Source organism: Talpa europaea (genome assembly GCF_964194135.1).
Source record: "Talpa europaea genome assembly, chromosome: 3".
NCBI lineage: Eukaryota > Metazoa > Chordata > Mammalia > Eulipotyphla > Talpidae > Talpa > Talpa europaea.
The window spans coordinates 26,387,603-26,414,985 of record NC_140069.1 but is presented as its reverse complement, the minus strand read 5'-3'; the positions used below and the strand labels follow the sequence as shown (position 1 = coordinate 26,414,985).

Here is a 27,383-nt window from a genome sequence, read left to right as displayed (position 1 = left end):
CTGAGTCAGAGAATTTACAAAATAAGGGAATGAAGCAGGTGATCCTGAGGCAGCTTTTATTAAGAAACTGTTTTCCACAGTAGGAATGATGAAAATGATGATGCACAGTGCTATTTTAACTGTTTAACTTTTCATTTCCCTACTTTCAAGTAAACAATTTACCTCAAGAAGAAAGGCAGCATGATTTGGTCCCACCACACACTGTTTAATAGTGGCCTGTTCCAACACATTCAAAGGGGGATGGCTGAGGAATAAAAAAAATATATATGTAAATTAATTAGTTTTTATTTTATTTTATTTTTTTTTTTATAGAGGCATGCTTTATTTATTTGTTTGCTGGTTTGTTTGTTTGTTTTTTTGTTTATACATGCACTGGGTACAGTCAGAAGCGCGGGAGGGCGAGAGAATTCACCAGAGCCAGAGCGGGGAGCAGAGCAGGCAGAAGGACCGAAGTACACTGCTGAGGGGAGCAGCGGGCGGCAGGAGAGGTCTGCACGCCATGTGGGACCCTCCTCTGGTGGCCGGGGAGCAGCCAGGGATCGAACCGGCGCCGCAGAGGCCGCGCGCAGCTTGGCAACCCAGCGCTCAACCGCTGCGCCACCGGGGAGGCCCACGAATTAGTTTTTAAATAGTAGCTACATACCAGTTTTGGTTTTCTTTGTTGACTAATTATCAAAAGAAAAAAACAGCTGGCAAAACTTGTTTTTACAAACTAATATTGACGTATTTTAAAGCAATAATTGAAAAATAATAATTGTGGCATCAGTCATTAGAGCTCCTTAGCATACAGAGTTTATTCAAAATAAAATAACACTATGAACTGACACAGTCACTCAAAAACCCCACTTCCCCTGAAATTAGTTATGTAAACACAAGTAGCAAATCAATAAAATTTGATTTACAGAAAATTGCCCCAATTCACAAAAAGTTGATAGATTAAAAAAAAAATTTATGTGTATGCCACTGACAAGGAGGTTTTAATCACTGTAACTTCAGGCCTCATATGGTCCTCTGTCTGTAAAGGATCTGAAGGCTGGAATGAGAATCACAACTCCTATGGATCTCCTGTCCCTTACAGGTCCCAGATTAAAACGCCCTTAATAGTTGCTGCATTCTAAATGCATCCTTTTTCCCAATAAATCATTGTTTCAAAAAATTTAAAATATCTTAAAATCCTTACCTGTTTAAGTTATATTTGTTCAGTTTCTCTGAAACTTCTCGTAACCTTTAAAAACAAAATAAAACGAAGTATGAATAAATGACATGTACAGATCCAATTCTGATAGGTACTTGTACCGTTATTTCGGTGTATCTTTTTTTTTTTTATTTCTAACAGTATGCAAACAAATTTGCTATGGTAGTATGTTCTTTATATTATCTTTGCTATCTGTCCAAAAAAAAGATCACAAGTTATAGGCCTCCCCGGTGGCGCAGCAGTTGAGCGCTGGGTTGTAAGCTGCCCGCAGCCTCTGCAGTGCCAGTTCAGTCCCAGAGGGTCCCACATGGCACGCAGACCTCTCCTGCCACCCGCTGCTCCCCTCAGCAGTGTACTTCGTCACTCTGCCTGCTCTGCTCTCCACTCTGGCTCTGGTGAATTTTCTCACCCTCCCGCGCTTCTGACTGTACCCAGTGCTTGTATAAATAAATAAATCTTTAAATTAAAAAAAAAAATCACAAGTTGACTCTACAATTCCCTTCTATCACCATCTCATTAGTAACTTCAATAATAATCATTACTACTAATTATTAATCCCAATATTTAGATGAACAAATTGAGGCTTCGAGGGTTTGTATTAAAAATGGCATTATTGTCAGGTTTACCCAATACCTACAGGAGAGCCATTTTTAAAAACTGCTATATATGCCAAGAAACTCTTAAATGTTCATGTATATTATGGAATGAAAATATTTGGGAAACTAATCTATTAGAATATAATGGGGCAGTAAAAAAAAAAAATCAAAAACCTCATTAAGATGTAGTCTCAAATTCTTAAAAGGCCTATGATGTAAAATTGTATAAATTAAAACCTCAAAGTCCAAATCTATAAAAGAGGCAACACATCCAACCCCATTTTTAAGCATACTGAATATGCTTAGACAAAAATCTCAAAGGTCTACATAAAAAGATAATAATTCATATTATCTATTATGATTTTGCTGTTTTCTCTTAAGGAAAGAGTCCTGAATTAATGTAAAATATTGTAATACTCATTTTAACTAGGCAGTTTTGTCAACCTGAGGAAGTCATTTCATAATGGAAAAGATGTAATCAAACAGATTTTAACAGTTAAATTCTATTATGTTAACAAAACAATTGCCTAGTTTTTCAAAACATTTTCAGAAATAAGTCTCTTAAAAAGAGCCTTTTAGAAAGCAACAGAAAAAAACTAGAACATTAATAGGAAATTCCATGAATCTTGCTCTCTACACAAAAAAACACATAGACTCAAACTTGAATCATTTGAATTAACACTATACATACTGTAAATATAAATCACACCCTAAAGCCAATTTAGGGTTTAAAAAGCTGCCAAAATCATTTCTGTGGCCAGATAGCCTGATTATTTCAATAAGAGATTGTGGTGGAAGTCAGTTATCCCTCAACTTTCCTACCTCCTATCTTCTGTTCAATGCTGAGGATCATCTTTGTATACTGTCAGTATCGAATCATATTCCTAAGCAAGAGTAACTTTCAAATGATATCATACTTAATTTCTCCCAAAAAAGTAGGTACTCACTGGTGACTTCACTCACCCTCCCAAAGAAGACTATCTGATCATATGACTTGAACACCTAAATAAAATACATTTTCACTTTTGTAGTCCAATGTTGCATTTACAAAATGCAGTTTTACTGGTCCTAAAAGATTCAAGTTCTTTCACCAAATCCAGGTGTGCTCATTGACCAGGCACGCTTCTGTGTTCCAAGACAAAATAAAACACTGTGAGAGGAACACACTCTGGAACTCATAAACTCCAAAGAAAAAGTGGAGAGGGCCTCCCCTGTGGCGCAGCAGTTGAGCGCTGGGATGCGAAGCAGCCCGCAGCCTCTGCAGCGCCGGTTCAATCCCCAGCTGCTTCCCGGCGGCCACCGGAGGAGGGTCCCACATGGCTCGCAGACCTCTCCTGCCGCCCGCTGCTCCCCTCAGCAGTGAACTTCGGTCCTTCTGCCTGTTCTGCTCCCCACTCTGGCTCTGGTGAATTCTCTCACCCTCCCGCGCTTCTGACTGTACCCAGTGCTTGTATAAATGAATGAATGAATGAATCTTTTTTTTTTTTAAGTAGTTAAAAAAAAAAAAAAGAAAGAAAAAGTGGAGAGAATATAAACCAGGAAGCTCCGCTCTGGGCAATAACAACAGCTCACAGAAGACCCAGAGCAGAGGCAGGAACTCTCACTTTTCAGAGTCACACTTACAATGAAAGGTTACAAACTTTTCACTGGACTAGACACAAAATGTGAGAGGCAGGACTAAGACAGATTACTTCTCCAAAACCATACTGGTGACACACTTATAGAAGGTACTTGTTAACAGGCATATAACTAAACCCATGCATCTCTTTTTGTCTCATCTCACCTTCTCTAGAACTTTCACAAAAGAATGGGGGGGTGGGAGAAGTAAAATTTGTCAGAGACTTTTCAAAAGTAAGAGACTAATAATTAAATTATCCTTTTGCTGACTCCAGACATTCCAGGCATGTAATATTTATAAAACTGAAATAAACTTTGAATATATCAAAACACTAGAAAGTTATTAACTCAAGAACGCAACAGCAAACTTTGGACTACTAAGGGGGTAGAGGGAATGGTTATTGCCATTCATTAAATTTTCTTATCTTAAAAATCATGATAAGACTTCAAGCACATCGGAAACATTTACCCATTTGTATAGAAATAGGACCCACTGGATACCAAGAAATCTGGGGTCTACCCCCAGGTCATCTACTGAATTCACTTAAGCCCACAAGGTCTCAGGGTTTCATCTGTGTATCTCTGGTTCTCCACAAATCTGATATTTTTATGAATATATGAAAAACAAATGTATTAACGCTTATAATGGAAATAGCATTTACCAAATATCATGTTCAATCTCATCTTACCTACCTAAAGCTTTCATATACAAATTGATTTTACATGGTCACTTAGAATTTTTCCCCCAAACAAAAATTTGTATTTCTTAAATTCAATCCCCAAAATAAATGTATCATTCTTCCAACTCTCAACACAGTTATCATGACTAAATTGGCCTCCTATCTATTAGTTTAAAAGAATCTCAAAGAATGACAAGCCTTTAGGCAAAAAAGGAAGTAAACTATAAAAAATAAGGAGTGTATGGTTCTCTTTTACATTAATAGAGTCCTCAGCATCTGACATGCAAACCACAGAACCACTATAAACAATGCCCAATGCCCAGATTCATTTAAATTTACCAAGTTACTAAATGTCTCTACATAACCATTAGGTACTCATCTGCTTTAAAGGATCTTCCCTCCAAAGTTTACAATGCTTCAAGTTAGAAAACGTATTTTCTCATAGAATTATTAACAAAAATTTGCTGTTTTAAAATAAAAGGAAAACCACCCCAGAGTTCACCAAATTCCATTTCAGAATATATCTTTTACATGTGGTTATGCTGGGAAACACTTTAAAAAGCACAGCATAACATTACAAAATAACCTCATAACTCAGAATTTAATCTCACTTAGGGACGCACAGGAAAGCCTTTGTAAGGCAGCTGTAACACACAAGATAGGTTAGCAATAAGCTTTGACAATCCTCAGTACTCCTACACTGAAGATTTAGTCTATATTCCAATTCAATAACTTACTTTATTCATTTAAATTTATAAATTTTATAGATCCAGAGGCTGAATTTTTTTTTATTTCTTTAAGCACCAAGGTAAGATAACAGCAAAATGATATGAACAGAGAGATAGAAAATCAAAGCATAATAGCACCTGCCTGCTAGAAACTAACTTATTTCATTGCTGCCCTTAATGTGCCTCCATTTTCCAAAATTTAACATGATAACTTCAAATATAATTCATCATCTCTCTGATCCTCAATTGTCAATAGCCTTTAATGCAGGTTCTTCAGTTTTTTATTTCTCTCCCTACCCACACCAACCAGGTAACCCATTATATAGTCAGACACATATCCCTTAAAGGTAAATGAAGCCCAACAGACTCAGGTATATTTACATCCCTAAAAGGTTCCAATTCTCCAGGATAAAAAGCTATTCCAAACGATGGTTTTCATACGTCTGGAAGTATCTGACAAGGTACACCCAGTATGTTTCATGTTTATCAATGATCACCTTAACAATGTAAAAGTGACATTATCTGCCACCAGTACATTTCCTTTGTCTCATTCCTATTTATCTCACTCAAGTCCCGTTTAAATGCTATTCCTCCATGAACTTTTCCTGGTAGCTCTAATTTTCTTCCTATACAAGTGGACAGCTTCACTCTCATAAGACCTTCATCATCTACTTCATATAATAGTCATTGTGTTTCTGTCAGAACTGTCTTCAGAGACTCTTAAGACAGGATAAAACTTAAACCAAGTTTATCCTCATTCTTCCACTTCTTTAGCATTTCTCCCAGCAAAGTCTCTAAATCTTAAAGTCTAAAACTCAAGAAGCAATGAAACCGCATATACATTTTTTTGAGCAACTACTATGTCACTAGACAGGTGGAAGAAATAGGAGTCAAACCCACCGCTAACCACAGAACATACAGTTTTCTAAAGTCAGTTCTTAACTTTCACATACAAAGAATGTGTTCTTTTGATTATACCATTCTATCCACATTGCCCACCTCTGAACTGCTTCTTTGCCTATCAACTGCTCATAGTATCACTGGTATCAATAAATTCAAGCTAGTACATGGCAGTAGCTGGGAGATAAGGTATGCACCTGGCAAAGGTGCAGAGGGCACTGAGATGCTACCTTACTTGTGCCAGCATCTAGTAAGGACATCCCCAACCCCACCAGCAAACCGAGAGCTTGGAGGTAGTTTATTCAATCCAATCCAATTTCATCCAATTTCAAATCCCTTCACACACAGTTCTAGAATAAGGGAGCTTTTTAGGAGGGCCTTGGGTATAAATGGAAGGGATCAACTGAGTCTTCTGATGATGCACTGTGGATTTGTTTTTGTGTAAAGGGAATAAAGCTTCAACCCTATCCACAAACTCTGTTGTTACTTAAAATTTGACGAGTTATCTTGAGCTACATGGTTAAAGACGGCGAGGAAGAATATGGACCAAGCAAGAAGTACCAGCACATGAGAGATGACTCTCTTAAATCTCTACGATGATGAGAGCCTCACTGTAGGTCCAAAACTTCACTGTAAGACAATCAATTTTCAGAATGTCTTAAAATTTTGAAATTATTTTTTGAAATTCTTTTATACTGCTTCTATCCTAATTTAGCCCTGATAACAGGTTCCCCAAGTTCAGGATTTCACACATAGTAAGTGGGAGTGGGGGCAGGTGACTAATGAGAAAAGTAATGTAGCTATTTTGAAAAAAAACACACTTTTTATAGTGTGTTTATAGCTATTTTGAAAAAAAAAAAACTGGAAAAAAAAAACAGAAAAAGTCACCATACACCATCATTTTCAAAGCAAAAATGCAAGGCCATGATCTTATAAATTAAATAGATTTGGTACTATTTTTGTCCTTAATTTCTCTCATGTTACAAATGACCACAGAAAACTTCAAGTTTGACATTAAATAACTAAGGAGTAAGGTTATAAAATGTCCAAACAGAAACTAAAAATGTTATCAGAAACAAAAAGATTTTAGGCTTCACGAAAGCGACCATGAATTTTTTTCTTTGTATCTTCTATGGGAAGATTTTCGCAAAATTCAGAATCTCTGGTTGTGGAGTAAAAAAAAAAAAAATGCTTATTTTTTACCTCCCCAAATATTCTTTAAGAGCACTTTTCAAAAGTCTCCCTTCCCAACCTTTCTTAATGTGTTTTAATTATTACTGAACATTGTGCTATCAATGTTACATTATGCTATCAATGTTACACATTACACTTTCAAAAATTCTTGAAGATTCCTAAAAGCTTTGGTTTATATGGGCTACATACACTAATATTTATAATATTAACACTAAAATCAGGAAAAACTGAAGATTTTTAAACAAACTCATTGCATATTGTGAAATAACTTATGAAAAATCACTATTTCCCTGAAAATACTTGTAAAGAGGGTTTTTTTTGTTTTTTAAAACATTTTTGTGACTACTTTTATTATGAGGTTTAATGTGTAAGATAGTTAGATTCTCAAATCTGCTTCTGCATTCAACATGTCAAAGTACATTGCTTTGGTCGAAGTATATGAAGAAAAGTTGGCCATACAGAGTAATTGGAAAAAGCAGGAGTATTTTAATATCCTTTTCAAATCTTGGGATATTCTGATATTTGATATTACAGAAACCTAGAAAAGTGATAGGTTCTTCAAGTTTGGGAAAAATGTGAAATCGAAAGCTTATCAATGAACTTTGAATAAATCTTTTGTCTATGCCTGAGTCAATAGCAGCATGTATTGGTCATCTGGAAAATAAAGAGTTTACTAACCTATGCAGAGCTTCAAAATCATTCAATAAAGTCACTTGCAATCTATTGTGTCAAATTCAAGGTGATGGATACAAGCTGCCCAAAATTTTGCTTGAAATCTCAATTCTATCACTGCCAACAAATAGCTTCAGTTGTTTTCCATTTCATTCACTTTTGAGAAAATGTTAAAACACCCAATCCAACCAGTCACTCTCTCAAGTTAAATGAAGAAATTGAGGTTACATGTAGAAATTAGCTAGATCAACTTGCAACTACAACAATTGCAAAGGTGCTTTTCCTTTAGATAACCAATATTCTTCTCATTTTGTCTCAAGTTATCACCAGCCATTGCAACATGAGTTCAATCCCCAGCCAGGGAGCTGACCTACATGGTGCAAGAGACCACTCCTCTCTGGCCTGCGGCTCCCCTCAACAGTGTATTTCAGAAGATCTGCCTGTTCTGCTCCCCACTCTGTCTCTGGTGAATCCTCTCATGCCCCCGTACCTCTGGCCTAAACCCCAGTTCTTGCATGCATAAATAAAAATAAATCTTAAAAAAAAAAAAAGAAGTAACATATACTAAGAGGATAAGGTTAATAAGATTAATGGTTTTTAATGGCTTTAAGAAGGTCACCCTTAAAGGAAACTGGCTTTTCTTTTCTTGCAAGTGCCAAAAAGGTGAAAAACACAATTAATTTGCAGCAGAGTTTAGTGTCACTACTCTGACTTGCAATGAGTTAAGTATTTCATCTACCACCTCTTTTTAATAGCACAAATATCAAAACAGTGAAAAGTTCTCAGTATTTTTATGTACACACTTTTTACCTCAGGGTCCACAAACCATACACTTGAGAACTGTTGTACTCTATTCTAAAATACACAGTGCAATTAAAGTAACCGTGGGTAAATGGGTAAATCAATTTTGAGGGAAAATAAGTGCTCATTCTTAATAAAATAGTCACAGAGGTTAACCAAAATAAACTCGTAATCATTTACTTCATTTTTAAATAATGGTATTCTTTGATACTACACCAAAACTCAACAAGTGAATCTCCTAAAGATTAGTTGCAATGTGAATCCCTGAAGCCCTACCAAAGAAGAACTTTCAATACTAAGATCCAATGGTCTATCTTGCATTCTAAATTAATCATTCACCCATACATAATTCTGTTTTGATAGAAAATAACACAGCAAAGTAACACAAAGTCTATTTAAAAATTTAATACTGCCTTATCAATACATTAAGTTTTCATGATGTACTAATGAGCATTCCATCACTCATTATTACTAGAACTGAGTATCACCAGGTTTCCAATAGAAGAGGGGGAGACAGTAGGCCCAAGAATACAAGAGAAAACACCACCTCTTTAAGATTTACATGCAAAGGTAATTACTAAATGGGGGGAGGGGCATCTTAAGAAGTCAAACTGTCAGCCTACAGCTACACAACTGATGTAAAACAGTGTTTTAAGATTTTTAAAGAATTTATTTTTTATTTATTATTTTTTTTTTAAGATTTATTTATTTATACAAGAACCAGGGCACAGGCCAGATGCGCGGGAGGGTGAGAGGATACACCAGAGACAGAGTGGGGAACAGAACAGGCAGAGTGACGAAATACACTGCTTAGGGGAGCAGTGGGCGAGACAGGAGAGGTCTGCTGCGCCATGTGGGATTCTCACTGGGGCCAGCAGGGATTGAACCTGCGCCGCAGAGGCTGCGGACAGCTTCACAGCGCTGCGGACTGCTTCACAGCGCTGCACTCAACTGCCTGTGCCACCAGGGAGATCCTTAAAAAAAAAAAAAAATTTTTTTTTAAAGATTTATTTATTTATTTATACAAGCACTGGGTACAGTCAGAAGCGCGGGAGGGTGAGAGAATTCACCAGAGCCAGAGCGAGGAGTAGAGCAGGCAGAAGGACCGAAGTACACTGCTGAGGGGAGCAACGGGTGGCAGGAGAGGTCTGTGTGCCATGAGGGACCCTCCTCCGGTGGCCGGGGAGCAGCCGGGGATTGAACCAGCGCGGCAGAGGCTTCAGGCAGCTTCACAACCCAGCGCTCAACCACTGCGCCACCGGGGAGGCCCTTAAAAATTTTTTTTAAAGAGTCTTAGTCAACATTTAAAATAGGAAACTTGCACACAATTTCAGATACCTAGTTTTTCTTGAAAAATGAGATGTAACAACTGCACTTCTATTCCCCTAGAAGCAACTAGAGGTGTCTTTACTTGCCTAACACCTGTAGGAATCTAGATGGAAGACCGCTAATACACAAGGAATTACTCCTCCTCCCACCCTCTGAAAAAGAATATTTATTTGGTGAAGAGTAATCTGATCAGTACTTCATTTTACAGGTTGATCCCTATCTTTGGTCAGTTGTAAGTCTTAATGACATTTTCTTTAAATTTGACTGACAACTTCTACAACAGCCATCTGATTTCCCTCACTTTTTGCAGACCCAAAGAACACAATGCCAAGTAGCAAAATTCTGACCTTACTCTTAAATGACCCCCAAGTCACACAAATGGCTTTTGTGGAAGGAAAACAGATCTGTCAGCTTCCTGAATGACCAGTTACAGGTATGATACATACATACTTTATGAATATGGAGATGAAAAATGCCCATTTAAATAATGTGTTCATTTTACCTTAAATGACACAAGACGTTCACCTTCAAGGTGCATTCAAGATGAAAAGATGTTTCTAAATAAATATTGTAAACTTGTAAAATGATATAAATTATCTCCAACAAGAAAATCTTTTAACTATACCCCAAAAATGTTTTTTTCACTTGAAACTGTAAAGATTTCTATAAGGTGAAAAAATTCATGCAACAGAAACATTTTGCAAGCTGCCATGGGGGGCGGGGGGCAGGGAGGGGAACAGCTTTATACTGACAAATCATTTCTCCCCCAACCTGAAAAATATTCTGGTTAGAAACTCCTACATAGTGTCATAAATAAATTTTTTTCCCTAATAAAATGAAAAGGAAACTAAAGCCTCAAACTACGGTGCCATTTGAAAGATACACAAATCTTTTAGAAACTAAATGTTGAACACAACAAAATGAGTCATTTTCCTTTAAAACAAAATCAAGCATGTTATTTTCAGCTCCATTCAAAACAGGAAAAGGGAAATACACAAGCCAGATGGACAAGAAGAAATTCAGTAGGAAAAGATAAAAAGATATGGCCTTTATCCATTAATCCTTCTGACAATTTCTCTTAAGTCCTACTTTCTCGTCTAACTTCATTTTCTTAATAGGAAGCCTATATATATTAAATATCCTGTGTTAACAGGATAAGAACACTCCTTTTCAGCTCCCATCCAAAAAAGTGTAGCATCCAGCAAAATATCAAGGGAAAAATTTTTAGTTTTCTTCACCCTTAAGTCATATCCATATTCTGAGTATCTGCGACATCATTCACTGAAGTATCTGCCAAATGCAGATAATATATTCAAACCCAATTTTAACTCCACATACAAATCAAATGTCTCATGAGATAGCCAATGCACTTCATATAGTATAAATACTGTACACATACAAATACTGCCATACGGCAAGTTATTTAGTCTTTGAGAAAGTACTACAGACTGAAATAAAATACCTGCAATGAAATCTGATTTTTCCTTAGAAACAAGACAGGAGATCATACCCCTGACCAAGATCTTGAGGCCATTAGATTCAGGAGAGCTTCTTTTAACAAGGAGCTCCTGGGATGGCTTCTTGTAGCAGTTTTAACATCAAAGATGAAAATGGCAGTTTTACAGCCTTTGCAATGGTCATGGTCATTTTACATTCCTGAGCTGCCATTCCATCTGCTCCAGAAACCACACCTACTGTCAAGAGAAGCAGCTTGGTGGAGCGGGAAAACAAAGAGTTGTGGTACCAGAAAAACCTGGGTTCAGGGCCTCCCCGGTGGCACAGTGGTTGAGAGCCAGGCTGCGAAGCTGCCTGCAGCCTCTGCAGCGCCGGTTCGATCCCCGGCGGCCAGGCAAGGGTCCCACATGGCACAACAGACCTCTCCTGTCTCACCCATGGCTCCCCTCAGCAATGTACTTCGTCAGTCTGCCTGTTCTGTTCCCCGCTTTGGTGAATTCTCTCACCCTCCCGTGCTTCTGACTGTACCCAGTACTTGTATAAATAAATAAATCAATCTTTAAAAAACAAAACAAAACAAAAAACCTGGGTTCAATTCCACCCCTATCGTTAAATGGCTCTGTAACTTTAACCTCTCAAGAGTTTGGATGGGGTTCTTGGTCTAGTGAATGGAGATTAAGCCACTTCTCTGATAGTGCTGCTATAAGGGTTAAAGGTAATTTAGTAATATACCTTGGAAAGAACCAAGCACTTAAATGTTCAATAAACGGCCACAATTATCATCATCACTTAACTATTCTTCATCCTTGGATAGCTGGCTCTATATACTGCCACATCAAACCTGCCAAATTCTGGCTTGAACTAGTTGCCAAACTAAACAGAGGCCCAACTTGAATCCTGAGATTTGGTAGGAACCTAAGGATCCAGGCAATGACAGATAAGTCTGGGAATCCTTGGAAGCAGAAATCTGCAGACACACTGTCACTTTTTTCCTGGGCATGAATTTTTATTTCTCAAAAGGGTAAGGGAACACCCCTTCTTCCTTGCCTCTACTACCTCTTTAATCTCATCTCCTCACTATTCCAGAGTACCTGTATTTCAAGCATCACTAAACTCACAATTCCCTAACTAAATTATACTCACAAACTAGTTTTTTTTTTGTTTTTTAACAAATGCTTTTTTTTTAAAGATTTTATTTATACAAGAACCGGGGTACCGGCCAGATGTGTGGGAGGGTGAGAGGATTCACCAAAGAGAGAGTGGGGAACAGAACAGGCAGACTGACTGAAATACACTGCTGAGGGGAGCAGTGGGTGAGACAGGAGAGGTCTGCCATGCCATGTGGGTTGCTCCCTGGCCGGCGGGGATGGAACCAGCACTGCAGGGGCTGCGGTCAGCTTCACAGCACTCAACCACCTGCGCCACCAGGGAGACCCTAGTCTAATATTTTTTGTATGCATCCACTCCCTCAGCCTCGAATAACTGTCCCAAGAACCTTCTGCATATCGAGCTATCAGTAAGCTACTTCACTCACCTTTCATGCCAAGCTAACCTAGACGTGTCTGATTCCAAATATATATATATGGTGCATATCTTCCACAGCACTCTTTACACTGTTCAATGTACTATTTAAATAATTCACTGCCCTACAAACTCTATGAAGGCAAAGTCATGTGTTGTTAATTTCTAAATCCAACACCCGACACACAGTAAATTCTATGCAATTGTTGATGGACGGGTTGCTGAACAGATGAATGAATGAACATATATGGATCTCAGCTGTAAGTCCTACACTGCCTCACAATAGTGGATTCACAGCCTTTTTATACTTTCCGTAGTCATTTTAAAAGATTTTTTAGATGTTCTGCTATGTGATCAATATTATGAGACTAAGTTTATAAAAGCACACTAGAGGAATGTTGTTCTACAAAATAATCCCCCTGCAGGCCTACCCTAATTCCAATGGCCCCACAACACTGTGAGGAATTTTGAAGCTCTAAGAATTATGCCTAGAAGTATTTTACCAGACAAATAAAATCATCAGTGCTTTACAGTCCTGGTATACTTTTCACAGTCTGTGTGCAGCCTGCCTACTTAAGTATCTGAAATTGATAACCTAAGTCTAACTGGCTAAGAGCCTTAAAACGCAAACAAGAGGAAGTCTATAATCACCGGATATCTTCTAGTGACAGATAATGCAATAAAATAATCTTACATTTAATGCTGTACCAAAATATAAAGAACTGGATACAAATACTATTTGTGGAGTCCGATATATGAGATATATATGTGCCAATCATCAATATTATAGCCATGAAAAGGCAAAATCAGTGCCTGTTCGGTCCTATCTTGATAGCCCAAAATTATGCCCATAATTTTGAGTGCCAACTCTACCACTGAAAAACAAAAGATGACCTTAAGTAGATCATTTATCATCTTGTATTTCCACCTCTGCCAAAGATGATGATTGCTGTACCTGATTCACAGAGTTGTTTTAAGAAACTAATATGCCACCAAAAAAATAATGTGTCCATCTAAATTAATAGTGCCTATACATGGCAATCATCATGATCTCTAGGGAACATTTTAAAAGAACATTCCCAGGCCCCACCCAAACCCACTAAATCAGAAATATCTGAATACAAAATTCAGCAGGCACATAGGGAACAGGGGGAGGGGTATTTTCACTGTGTGCCAATGTTTACTTTTTGAATTTTAAACCACAATAAATACCATATTATCAACATAACTTTAAAAAAATTCTAAGCAGGGCCTCCCTGGTGGTGCAAGAGGTTATGCACAGCACTATAAAATTATCTGGAAGCCTCTGCAGCATGAATTTGATCCCCGGCCAGCCAGGGAGCAACCCACACGGCGAGGCAGACTCTCCTGACTAACCTGCTGCTGCTCCACTCAGCAGTGATTTTCAGTCTATCTGCCTGTTCTGCTCCCCACTCTGTCTCTGGCGAATCCTCTCACCTTCTCGTGCCTCTGGCCTGTACCCCAGATCTTGTATGCATAAATAAATAAGCCTTTAAAAAAAATTCTAAGTACCCAAAGTGATCAACTAGGTTTGGAAGTCACTACTCTAAAATAGCACAAATACATGTAAGAATTGGTTAAAACACAAGATTAATAGTTCATTTAGGGAGCTACGAATAATTCTTCCACTTCAAGTTTTAGAAATGGTGCTTAGGATAGCCCCCTACTAGAAATTCACAACTCGCACATCTCTATTAATGATTCTGAACAGCCCTACAATAAAGAAACTGTCTATGCTTTAATTGTATGTTTCCCAAACCAATGTTTAACTTCCAATGTTTAACTTCCTTTCAGGTCATTTTTTCAATGCGATCTTGGCAAACCAGAGGACAGTGATTTGAGAGCTAAGTACCCTGAGTAGAGACCATGTTTTATTCAACTCTCTACCCCAAAACCTTGGAAAGTAACAGAGAAAATGTCTCCAAAAAATAAAGCAAAATAATGACAAACCACCTTTCCTCTTTATTTTTTTAAATTATATATCTATTTTTTACATCATTCTTCCTTTTTGTACAATGTATGCTTTCCCCTCTCAGGTGTAGTCCCCGTAAAATTCCCGTCATCAACTCACCCGTGCACCATCACCAGAGACCCTTGTGTTCTTCCCTCCCCTGTTTTGATCCCTCTCCTTGCCCCTCCCCTGTAGAATGTCTCTGATTTATAGTTGCCCACTTATTTTGTCTCTTTTTTTTTTAAGATTTATTTATTTGTGCATACAAGTACTGAGATAAAGGCCAGAGGCGCAGGAGGGTGAGAGGATCCACCAGAGACAAAGTGGGGAACAGAACAGGCAGACTGACTGAAATATACTGCTGAGGGGAGCAGCGGATAAGACAGGAGAGGCCTGCTAAGCCAAGTGGGTAGCTCCCTGGCCGGCAGGGGATGGGATCCAACTCGAATAGCTTCACAGTGCTGTATTTAACCTCTTGTGCCACCAGGGAGACCCCATTGTTTTTCCTCTTTATTTCAACAAAAATGATTTCCCAAATTTCTTACTGTTTCATCCACCTCAAGGGTAAAAATAAGAGATCTTAAACTGTGGTTTAAAGTTACCTACTTTTAGGAGACAACAATGGATTTCAGTTATCATTTCTTTCTACTATACAAACAAACATGGCTGAACATCGGTAATCCCATGAAGCCAGGCTAATCAAGTTAAGTTTTACAATCTAACTGCAGGACAACCTCATTATTACTGAAAGCATGCTCACCCGTCTACCCAGAGGAGGTCTGAAATCAAAATGGCTTCTTTGAAATCTGCACCTGTTAGGGTTCTTAATATTAGGGCTCTAATGCAGAAAGTCTTCCTTTAGGAGTAATTCCAATATCCGAACCAAAGGAGTGAAACAAACATCAAAACAAACCATCATAGTTAAGTTTAAGAACTTAAGACCCCTTTTGTTTTATTATCATGGAGCAACAAATAGAAATTTCTTCCCTCTGGCAATACAGCTACCATAATAAAGGCCTAGCTACCATATTCGGCCTTCAGGGATACATCAGCGAGTTTCCAATTCTGTTTTGTAATAAACACGCAGTTCAACATACACTGACTCAAAAGGTGGTCTCCAATTTACATACAGGCTGACATAATTGACAAAGACCATCTCAGTCTCCACTGTCTGTTTCCCATTAAAAAAAAATTGGTGCTTTTCTATTGTGTGTAGATGTGACAGAGTGATAGCCCTAAGCACGATTATGAAGTTCTGCCTACCTGTCAATCCCTAACTACCATCCCCTGAACTGTAGCTTTTCTCCCTATGCTTTTATTTAATGCCCGAAAATCACTTACTAGTCAGAGATATGTGTCCTCTCACTCTTGTAGCACCAGGCACTAACAAGATTATTTAATTGGTTACATCCTTCCTTCATTACTAACTTGAACTTCCTTAAAAGAGGAAGATGGTGGAGTAGTGAGTGAGCTAGATCCAAACACTAACACTGCAGCCCACTGCTGTTTGTAATCACCATCTCAGACTGTACTAGCAATCACTCATTTAAACAGGAATACTTGCAAAACTCAGTGACCATCATCACAGCTACAACAGTGCAGCTCTCCTGTTTCCCACTAAACAAACTGGCATATGTACAATGCTGTAGTGTTTACAAAGCAAAACAGTTAACAAACCAAACAAAACAGATCTAGTCTACAGTGAAAATAGTATTAATAAATATTGTCAATTCATACTAGGAACTACAGTTGTTTTGTTAGAGACTGCACCCTTTATCCTAAGTCCTTTCTTCCCTGAACACTCCAAGCCTCATGTGAAAAAGTCACTATGGAGATCTGGGTAGTGCTGTTCTATGTATTTTCTCTTCTTCCCCATCTCAAGCTGATAAAAATTAAAAGTGAGTTAAGCTAAAACAAACAGAAGTAACACAATGTTTAAGATATTTCACATTATTTAACATATGATGTGCAAGTGTGCAAACCAGTGGGATGGCAGAATGGCTGCAGCAGAGAAGGTGCAGTGCTCACTCATAAAGTTCTCTCCTGCTCTAAGTATACGGCCATGAAAGACAATTCTAAAAAGAAAAAAGACAAAACCAAGGTCAGACATAAGATAAACACCTCCACAGAAGGGAAGTGAAGCTAAAACAGTCCCCCAGTAAAAACCTGGGTGCCAGATGCAGGTTCACTCTAGGAGCTAGTGTTGGACTCATGGTTTTGTTAGAAAATGTTGCAGCTGAAAATTTTAATGGTAACCACAAAAGGAACAGAAATTCAATTCAATGGCTTCCAAATCAAAATGCGGATGGGGAGAAAAGGCAGGATATGTAGAAAACTAGGGATCTGACAGAAGGAAACAAACAGCAGGAAAAAAAAAAAAAGAAATCAGAAAAAATGAAATCCAGACAATAGAGTCAAATGGTTCATCTCACATATTAAAAGTCAAAGATTTATCAAGGTGAAGGAACAGAGAGTAGGGACAACGAAAGACACTGTGTAACAATACAATATTCCACTAAATTTATGGGAATAATTCAATAAAAGAAAAAACATGTAATGTTCATGCATTTGAATGTTCCTAACTTCAAAAATGTACCTACTAAAAACTAAGCACTTGAAAAATTATAACTCCAATTAAAAATTTAACATGTTCCTATCAGTTCCTATCAGAAACTGCGAGTTCAAGCAGACAAAACAATAAAGACAGAAACTCTGAACAGTTATCAAGGTTTCATAATTCTTTTGATGCATAAATCATATTATCTCTGACTTCGAGATTTAACAAAATTTCCTTCAAATTATAACAAATATACTGCTGCTAAAAATTCATTTTGTTAAAATTTAGGAAAAACAATTAACTGCTATCACCAATATTCATAAAAAGGAGGGAATTTAAAATTTTTAAAGTAGCTAGTAAGGACAATCTAAAAAAAAAAGTTCTCACTAACCAACTATAATAACTTTCTTAGAAATTGGCATTTGAGGCTACTAGCAGAGAATTGTACTCAATTTGATATTTCTAAACTTGTTTTCTCACCTGAGGAAAACAAACACATCCAGAGTGGTGGTTTTTTTTTTAATTTTATATAGACTCCTTGACATAACAGTCTCCTTGCTTTCCTTTTGGGGAAAAAAAAGACTTCTAAGGTTAAGTGATTTACTTATAATTACTCAATTAAGAGGTGGTAGGGAGTGTGAGACAAAACCTCTCCAGGCCTCCATTCTTGCCATCACACCACACCTATCAAGGGTCCAATTCAATCAGCAACTACTTCCTGAACGCCCAGTGTTTAAGGCCTGGTGTTAAGTGTGACAGGAAATAAACTGCACTGTAAAATACACTAGGGAGGAAGGGGAGACTAACAGATCCACCTTAGCGGGTGGCTCCACAAACTTTGGAATTCCACCCTTAATCATCATTAAGCCACAGCTACAGAAAACAGTGTGATCTCTCCCTTTGGAAGTCTCAGTGAAAAAGGAAAGTTGAGAACCAGATTCAATCCACATATTTAGGTATTTTACAATCCTTTTGTAAATATAAAATATATACCCAGAAAGACAAAAATAAGATACCAAAATGAATATATAAGTGCCACAATGAGTAATATAAGCAAAAATTACTAAGAGAAGGGAGAACTCATTTTGCATCACAAGACTCAGTGAGGGCCACAGCTTTAGGGGTCATTTATGGCAGCCTGGTCTCAGACTTTAGCCTCCAGAACTGTGATAAGTGTGCGTTGTTTGAGACTCAGCTGACAGTATTTTTGTTACAGCAGCCCAAGGAAACTAAGGCACTACATCTGGAGGGAAAAATACATTTAACATAAACAGGATTTTTTTTTTTTGTATAGAACTTCTATGTAAGTATGTGTTTATCTCCACTACCTCCTGCAACCCCACTAAAATGACAAATGAATTTTTAAGTTATAAGACAAAGAAAGATGGTAAGCAAGAGACACCAACAAAATTTTGGAAGCTGGGGCCTCCTTGGTGGCACAGAGGTTAAGCACTGGGTTGCAAAGCTGCCTGCAGCCTCTGCAGCCAAGTTTGATCCCCGGCTGCCGGGCAAGGGCAAGGGTCCCACATGGCGCGCAGACCTCTCCTGTCGCCCGCTACTCCCCTCAGCAATGTACTTCGTCACAGCCTGTTCTGCTCTGCGCTCTGGCTCTGGTGAATTCTCTCACCCTCCCGCGCTTCTGACTGTACCCAGTGCTGGTATAAATAAATAAATCTTAAAAAAAGAAAAGAAAAGAAAATCTTGTAAAAAAAAAATTTTGGAAGCTGGAAAGCAGGTGGAGAAGTGTCAAACGACAGTAGACAAGAGAAAACTGAAACTTAAAAGTCTAAGGGAGGAAACCAAAAATGACGGAGCAATTCTTTTGATCTGGAGTCAGAGAGTACCTCTGCAGTCTAGGGGCAACCCCGACCAGCAAGACTGTGAAGTTCCCACAAGGAGCAGTTTAGATTCCCACCACAGAGGCAGGAAACTGGCCCTCTCAGACTCTTGACAGAATCGCTCCACATATGCAGAAACTCTTCCAGATTAATAGCCTGGCAGTATCAGGCTAGCAGGTATGGGGCACAATAGATGAAGAGATGGCTGGTTATTAAGAAGAGCAGTCAGCCAGTCCCCATTCAGGAATGCAGGCAGCACACTTACCTTCCAGTATTCCTCTCTGGAGAAAGTGCCCCAATAGAAGGGGCGAAAACTTCAACATAACGTAAAACAAAAAGTCAAAGCAATGGACAACAGGAGAGTAAAGATAAGTAAATCAGTGTCCCAACAGAGATGGCAAACATCCAACTACCAGGAAAAACTGACAAAAGAAAAGGAAAATGAGAAAAATGGATAGGAGGAAAAAGTATTAAGGAAATCATACAACAACCTCTCTTAGAAATGAGTGCACTTTCAGAAATAAAGGTACTGACAAGTGTTTGAGACCCAAAATACAATGAATGAGAAAAGGACCTACATCAAGGCATGAGAACATGAAATTTTCTCAGTTTCAGGGATAAAGGTAAGACCCTAAAACTGGGGAGATGGGGTCGGATGGGGGTGGGAAATGTATAAATCAAGTGAAACAGATTAGCAGTCAAAATGGCACTAAACTCCTCAAAAGAAATACTGAAAGCTACAATGTGACAATGGTGCAATACCTTCAAATTTTGGAGGAAAAATTATTCCCACTCAGAAATTATATACCTAGCCAATAACAACTACAGACCAAAAATAATTTACTTTTATCTAAATGAAACAAAATGGCACACCAATAAGAGTAGGGATTAGTTAAAAAAAAAAAAAAAACTTTAAAAACAAACTCAAAACTAGATCTAAAATTTCTTAAAATGTCACTAAAACAACTAAGTTAGAAACAAAAAACTTCCACCTTCCTGCCTTTTTGGATAAAGTACAGACTCCCTTGTTCAACTAAGCTTACAGCAGTTGATGTGGTACTGTCTACAAAAGTGATTGCAAGCTAGAGGTATATTATTTATTAGAGGTATTTAATTTATTATATTAAAATATATTTGTAAATATTTACTCCTCATCCTTAAATAAATATTGAAACATTAATTTAAACATTTTACTTGTTAACTAGAAGGAATTATGCTCAGTGAAATAAGCCAGAAGGAAAAATATCGGATGGTTTCACTTATAGCAGGAATAAAGGGGAACCAAATAAGACATCAGTGTAAAAAAAAAATAACAGTACAAAACACAACAAAGGAAAAACAGACAATTATAAACCAGAGACATACTGCAGGGGAAGAGGAGGGAGAGGGAGCAGAAGGAGGGAGGGAGAAGCACAGGGGGCTGTGGTGATGGTGCACGGGTGCATTAGTGAAGGAAACTATGAGGACTACGCCTGAGGGGTTGGGGGAAAGCAAATATTGTTTAAAAATGAACAATGATATAAAAAATTAAAAAATAATAAAAAATAAACACATAAATAATAAATATTTTACTTGCTAATATTATGGATTATCACCAAGTTAAATATTTAGTAATTTCAATAACTTTCAGTAAGCTGATGATTACTGCTGCATGTCAATACAAAGCCAAGAGATTGGGGTAAAGGGAAAGGAATAGAGCAAACACCAAAATAAAACAAACAATAACAACAACAAAACAGGGAAAAGCTCTGCTGAGCTTGCTAAGGAATTCAGTATGGATTCGATCAAATCTAAAAGTACCTTGTCTTTAATTAAACTCTTACTATTAATAGTTTCTCCAGCAATTGGCTTGGCCAGAGTCTATACAGTAGACAAGTCAGAAAAACTCTACACAACGATCTGGTCTTTCAGCCTAACCTTTGAAATTCAATCAAGAGTTTTGATCTGAAATACCCAGAAAAGAACTGCCGAGTCTCTCAACACACCAAAGAAATAACTTAAACTATAAACTAATTCACTACACTGTAGTAAAGTTTACTTACACAACTGAATCAACACAGTACTGTAGCACTTAATACATTCAGTACAGGGCCTGGTATAAAATGTTAGTTGCTTCTGCTATTACTGTCAAAACCACTTCTGACTGAAAGGGGAAAAAGGAACTGTTAAATGGGGAACTGGTGAAACAGGAAGTTGGTGCCACAGAACTGATGGGTAGTACCACTTTGGATAAAGACAGCAAAGCATAAATCCAAATAACTACCATCATACCCCAAGCACTGAAAGACATCTCAAATAGGTCTCACAACACATAACTGAAGTTCACAGGATAAATAGTTCATATGTACTATAAAATAATATGAAATCATGGCATCTATAATAATCCTGATCATCTCAACTTCTCCAAATTGCATTTAGAATTCCCTCTATCTTACCCAAGTTACCGGTCAAAAATTGTAACTAATATACTTTAGTACAGGGGCACTTCCTCTTTTGACCTCCTCCACAACTTCTCATCAATTCAACTTTGCAATTAATCATTTACTGTTTTGAGCTATTAGCTCTAATATTACTATTCTATTTTTTTCCATTTCTCATTTTTCCCCCAACTATATAGCAAGCCCCTTGGGAGTATAACACCTGTGACCTAACTTTCTGTACATCTAGGTTTTCAGTACATTGTAGGCAATGCATAAATTCAAAGATACCAGACTATTATACAAAACCAGAGACCAAGTGTTAGCAACCTTTCTCACCCAAGCATATATGAAGGATAGAGATAAGTCACTATCACTGCAATAGTGATTCTAACATGTCCCACCATCTCACATCTATTAAGATGTAGAGTGCAGGACCTCCCTGGTGGCCTACAGGTTACATCTCAGCACCACCACTGCAAAGGTCTGAGATAGAACCCCGCTAGGGAGCTAGCCCACTTGGCAGAGCAGACCTCTCCTGTCTTGCCTGCTGCTCCCCTCAGCAGTGTATTTCAGCAAATCTGCCTGTTCCGCTCCCCACGCTGTCTCTGGTGAATCCTCTCACCACCCCAGTTCTTCTATGCAAAAATAAATAAAATCTTTAAAAAAAAAAAAATGGGAGGGTTCAGTAAGAGTTTAATTGTCAGTGGCATACTAACTACAGAAATAAACAGTAGTCCACACTCAACATATAGGCTGTCACTTCTTACACAGTCCCCTCTCCTCCAGAAAACCCCAGGCAACAGGGAAAAGTATGATCCTATCTCTGCAAACAGATCAAAATTTTATTGAAAAAATGTATTCTAGCAGATATAATTGTTAATGTACTGCTTTCATGAATCTCAGCATCAGGACCTGTTGATGTGACTTATTAACTTATTAAGGGCCTGTGCTCAGAGACCTACCAACTCCACCAACTGTGCAGCTTTCAAGTGCATTTCTTGGGCAACGGTGCTGCTAGCAAGGTGTTAAATGAGATTATGTTTGGAAAGCATGGTGCTTCATACATAGAAAGGAGCAACAAAAATAAAAATGTTTCAAATGAGCAGACCCTCCTGATTAATCAGATGTGTCTCTAAACATGCTATTCTAACCCAGAAAGTTACACCCCCCTCAATGCTACAGAGGGGCTTCCAAAAGACAAGGTCTTATAACTTCAGTTTTTGCCACATAAAGAAAACTCTGTCAATTATAAAACTGTCCACTGGACTTTAAATAACTAAATGTAAAAAAAAAGTCACTAAACAGTGGTGAAATAAATACACATCTATTTTAACAATGGCCTGTCAAAAAAGATTTTTGGAATTGGTTATAACATTTCTTTTGAATGCCACTACCTACCGGATAGCTAATACAAATACCTGGCATATCGTAGGCATGCAAATGATTATTACAATAAACAGACTCAGCAGCCAAAAAGCTAGTCATCTCAGGGCAGCTGTGTGTCTGGAAATAGAAAACTTTTGGTCCAAAAGTTGAGTAACCAAATGCATGCGGAATGAAATACTGTTTCAGGTCCTACCTCGTGGCTCACGGGTTAAAGTCTCAGCGCTATCAAGCTATCACCAGCCACTGCTGCATGAGTTCGATCCCCGCCAGGGAGCTAACCCACATGGCACAGCAGACCTCTCCTGTCTCACCTGCTACTCCCCTCAGCAGCGCATTTCAGTAGATCGGCCTGTTCTGCTCCCCATTTGTCTCTAGTGAATCCTTTCAGCCCTCATACCTCTGACCTACCCCCCAATTTTTTTTTTAAATAATAAATTTTATTTTTATATTCCCCCATACAACTGCACATGCCCCATTCTGACCCCAATCCCTCCCCTCCCGGCCCCCACCCCCCAAAAAGTGTCTCTGGTTCATAGTTTTTTGTTGATTTTTATTTTCACTTTCTTATAGTTATTTATTTTCCTAATCCCTTATTTAAGTTTTCTAGATTCCTGCTATGAGTGAGACCATCCGGTATTTTTCTTTTTCTTTTTGGCTTATTTCGCTGAGCATGATCCCTTCCAGCACCATCCATGTTGCTGCAAATTGCATGTGTTTATCTTTTTTGAATGCTGAGTAATATTCCATGGTATATATGTACCACATCTTCTTGATCCAGTCATCTATTTTTGGGCATTTGGGCTGTTTCCAAAGCTTAGCTATTGTAAATAGTGCTGCTATAAACATAGGGTACACCCCAATTTTTGTATGCATAAATAAATAAATCTTTATAAAAGAAATACTGTTTCACAGGTAATAAACCCTGTACCTGAGCACAGTCATAGTAACGACATAATTTACAAGCCCAGATTTCTATCTGTAAATTTCAAGAATATAGCAAACGTTTCACAATTCCCAAATAATGAGCCCAATCAACCACCTGGATGAGCAATACCAATGATGTCAACGAAACACATTTATGTTGAGCTTCTGTGTGATTCTGACATAGATGCTTTTGGAGGGACCTCTGGGGTGTTAAACTGAACTGTCAGGTTCAGTATTTCTGTCTGGAAATATGTGCAGAAATAGTTGCCATTTATAAAGAATGCTTATTATTTACAGTGCTATAAATGGCAAGTCGTCATTGTTTTTATTTTCAAATACATGGTATCAGTACTTTCTAAAACTCTCATGGTACCCAAAACCCCGTCTGAATTTATCAGCTTTTCAATGGTCAATCTATAAATTATCAGCTTTTCAATGGTCAATCTATAAATTATCAGCTTTTCAATGGTCAATCTATAAATTCTTTGACACTCCTCCGAGAAGTGGATTCCAATTACCATCCCGTTGAATATAGGCCTTATGACTTGCTTACTGAAAAAAAGAATGATGCAGACATGATTGACTCCTAAGGCTATGCCATAGAAAAAGACATTTCAGTCTGGCTCTCTCTTTCTTGGGACACAGGCCTTTGAAAATCTGAGATGCCATTTAAGAAATGTATCAATAGAGCCTCCCCTAGTGGCGCAGTGGTTGAGCGCTGGGCTGGGAAGCTGCCCGCAGCCTCTGCAGCGCCGGTTCGATCCCCGGCAGCCAGCAAGGGTCCCACATGGCACGCAGACCTCTCCTGCTGCCTGCGGCTCCCCTCAGCAGTGTATTTCATCAGTCTGTCTGCTCTGCTCCCTGCTCTGGCTCTGGTGAATTCTCTCACCCTCCGGCACTTCTGACTATACCCAGTGCTTGTATAAATAAATAAATAAATCTTAAAAAAAAAAAGGAAGAAATCTATCAATAACTACCACAAAGGCTTCATGCTGCAAAGACCTTATAGAAAGACCACACAGAGCTAGGGATACTTGAGGAACCTCAGATGTTCCAGGTCCCAGCTGTGAGTTTTCAAAATGAATCTAGCTATCATCTGACTGCAACTGCAAAAGAAATCTAGAATAAGGGCCATTTAGCTGAATACTGTCCATCTCCAGAAATAATAAATATTTGTTGTTTTATACCAGTAAGTGTGGAGTATCTTTTATACAATAAATAATAGAATAATGCTCAAAGAACACCTCAATTCTTTCTTTGGTTCTAGTTCCACTGGTATATGAATAAAGACTCATTTATGCTTCATCTTTGCTATCTTCCTTACCATTTTCCTTTTTTTTTTTTTTTTTAAGATTTATTTATTTATACATACAAGAACCGGAGTACAGGCCAGAGTTTTAGGGGGTGAGAGGATTCACCAGAGACAGAGTAGGGAACAGAACAGGCAGATTGACCAAAATACACTGCTGATGGGAGCAACAGGGGAGTCAGGGGAGGTCTGCTGTGCCATGTGGGTCATCTCCCTGGTCAGGGATTGAACTTGTGCTGTAGTGGTTGCGGTGAGCTTCATAGGTTGCGTATTAACTAACCCCTTGCGCCACCAGGGAGACCCTACCATTTTCCTTTAACTGCACTAAGTTTAAAACAAAACTTTATATTACCTATCCTGTGAACTCCCTTATTTATCTCCAGTATCTTATAAATCTATTTAACCTTAAACTCCTCTGAATAGTATAAATCTTTGCTCAAAAATAAAAGGCAATTTATATGTAATCCCCACGCTTCTATAAACCCTACTATTATAATACTAACAGACCAATACTCCTGGCAATCACACCAGGTAATGAGAATGTTATTCTCTCCTCTTCGCAGTCAACAAGCCTGAATAAGGAAATAAAAGTTGACCAGGCCAAAACCTTCACCAGTCACTGATTTCTTACATAAATACCCCTAAAGAACCTGGCCTATCACTTCCATATCTTTTGAAATCAAGCTGTTGTTGATCACAGGATGTTATCTGACAATACAACATGATCCAATGCAAAATATGTATAAAATGATTGCAAACCTTGCCAAAGATGCAGGACACTTCATAAGGTCTAGGAAAAGCAATATTGAACAACTCATCAAAACACATACTCCACTGAAAAGGCTATATTCATAGTCCAATTAAAAGTTGGGGAAAACTGGGCCTCCCCGGTGGCACAGTGGTTGAGCGCTGGGTTGCAAAGCTGCCCGCAGCCTCTGCAGCACCGGTTCGATCCCCGGCTGCTACCCGGCCACCAGAGGAGGGTCCCACATGGCGCACAGACCTCTCCTGCCGCCCGCTGCTCCCCTCAGCAGTGTACTTCAGTCCTTCTGCCTGCTCTGCTACCCGCTCTGGTGAATTCTCCTACCTTCCCGCGCTTCTGACTGTACCCAGTGCTTGTATGTATGTATAAATCAATAAAAATCAATCAATCAATCAATCAATCAATCTTTTAAAAAAAAGTTGGGGAAAACTGAGAACAATGACACAATTGTGCCTTGAAATAGGATAATTTCAAATGACTTGGTCCTTGGAAATACTGAGAATTCTGTAAAAAGGATTTAATGATAAAATCCATGTAACACTTAAAAGTAATGTGCGAGCTTTGAGTGAATTCTGGTTTGAAAAACTTCACTATTATTATATGCAGACATTTTGAGAACAAGTGGAGACAAATGAATATCACTAATGAATGAATGGTTTTAAGGAATTCCTGTTAAGTTTCTAAGGTATAGTACTGGCACGGTGGTTATACAGAAGGCCCAGATTCTTAGGAATTATACGCACATGTATTTAAAAACAAAGCATCAGGGCCTCCCTGGTGGCACAAGGGGTTAAGACATAACCTATGAGGTGATCTACAGCCTCTGCAGCACGAGTTCAATCCCCAGCCGGCCAGGGAGCAACCCACATCACTCAGCAGACCTCTCCTGACTCGCTCGCTGCTCCCCTCAGCAGAGTACTTTGGTCAGTCTGCCTGTTTTGTTCCCCACTCTGTCTCTGGTGAATCCTCTCACCCCTCCCCCCCATGCCTCTGGCCTGTGCACCAGCTCTTGTATGCATAAATTTTTTAAAAAATGAAGTTCTAAAAAACTAAATAAATAAAGCATCATAGTGATTGCAACTTCCAAACTGTTCAACAAAGTTATTTATACATACATGTATACTGAGCAGTTTGACAAATGTCAACAATTAGTGGACTCTATAAGAGATAATTCAGTAATTCACTATTCGTTCTTTTAATTTGTATGCACATACACAGTCAAGAATCCCCATTTAAGGAAGGTCTCCTACATTAAAGGGGTTGGTACTCAAGTGTAGTTATACTGTGGAATCTTTCAATATTATTGAAATAACGTGCAAAAAATGCAAATAATTAATTCCTTATTCTAAATATTGGGAAATTGTTTAAGAACTAATATTTTACTAAAATAAATGATTACTTTTGAAGCTTAAATTAATTCTTAAAAATATATGAATTATCATACGTGAAGTACTAAAAATGCAAAGACCACAATAACCCCATCTTCAAAGTATAGGAAGGGTAAGTTTAAAGAGTGGACCTACACA

At 38.2% G+C, this 27,383-nt stretch overlaps 1 protein-coding gene across 2 annotated transcripts in view; it reads right to left on the bottom strand.

Annotated features, from left to right (window-relative positions):
- Nucleotides 1-27,383, bottom strand: part of UBR5 (ubiquitin protein ligase E3 component n-recognin 5) — a gene marked incomplete at both ends in the record, with an annotated part of 124,086 nt that overhangs the window by 81,157 nt on the left and 15,546 nt on the right. For both annotated transcript variants that reach the window (XM_084229427.1, XM_084229428.1), the window contains 2 exons: nt 163-244; nt 1,181-1,225. In XM_084229427.1, the coding sequence (XP_084085553.1) occupies nt 163-244; nt 1,181-1,225 (127 nt within the window). The remainder of the gene's footprint in view (nt 1-162; nt 245-1,180; nt 1,226-27,383) is intronic.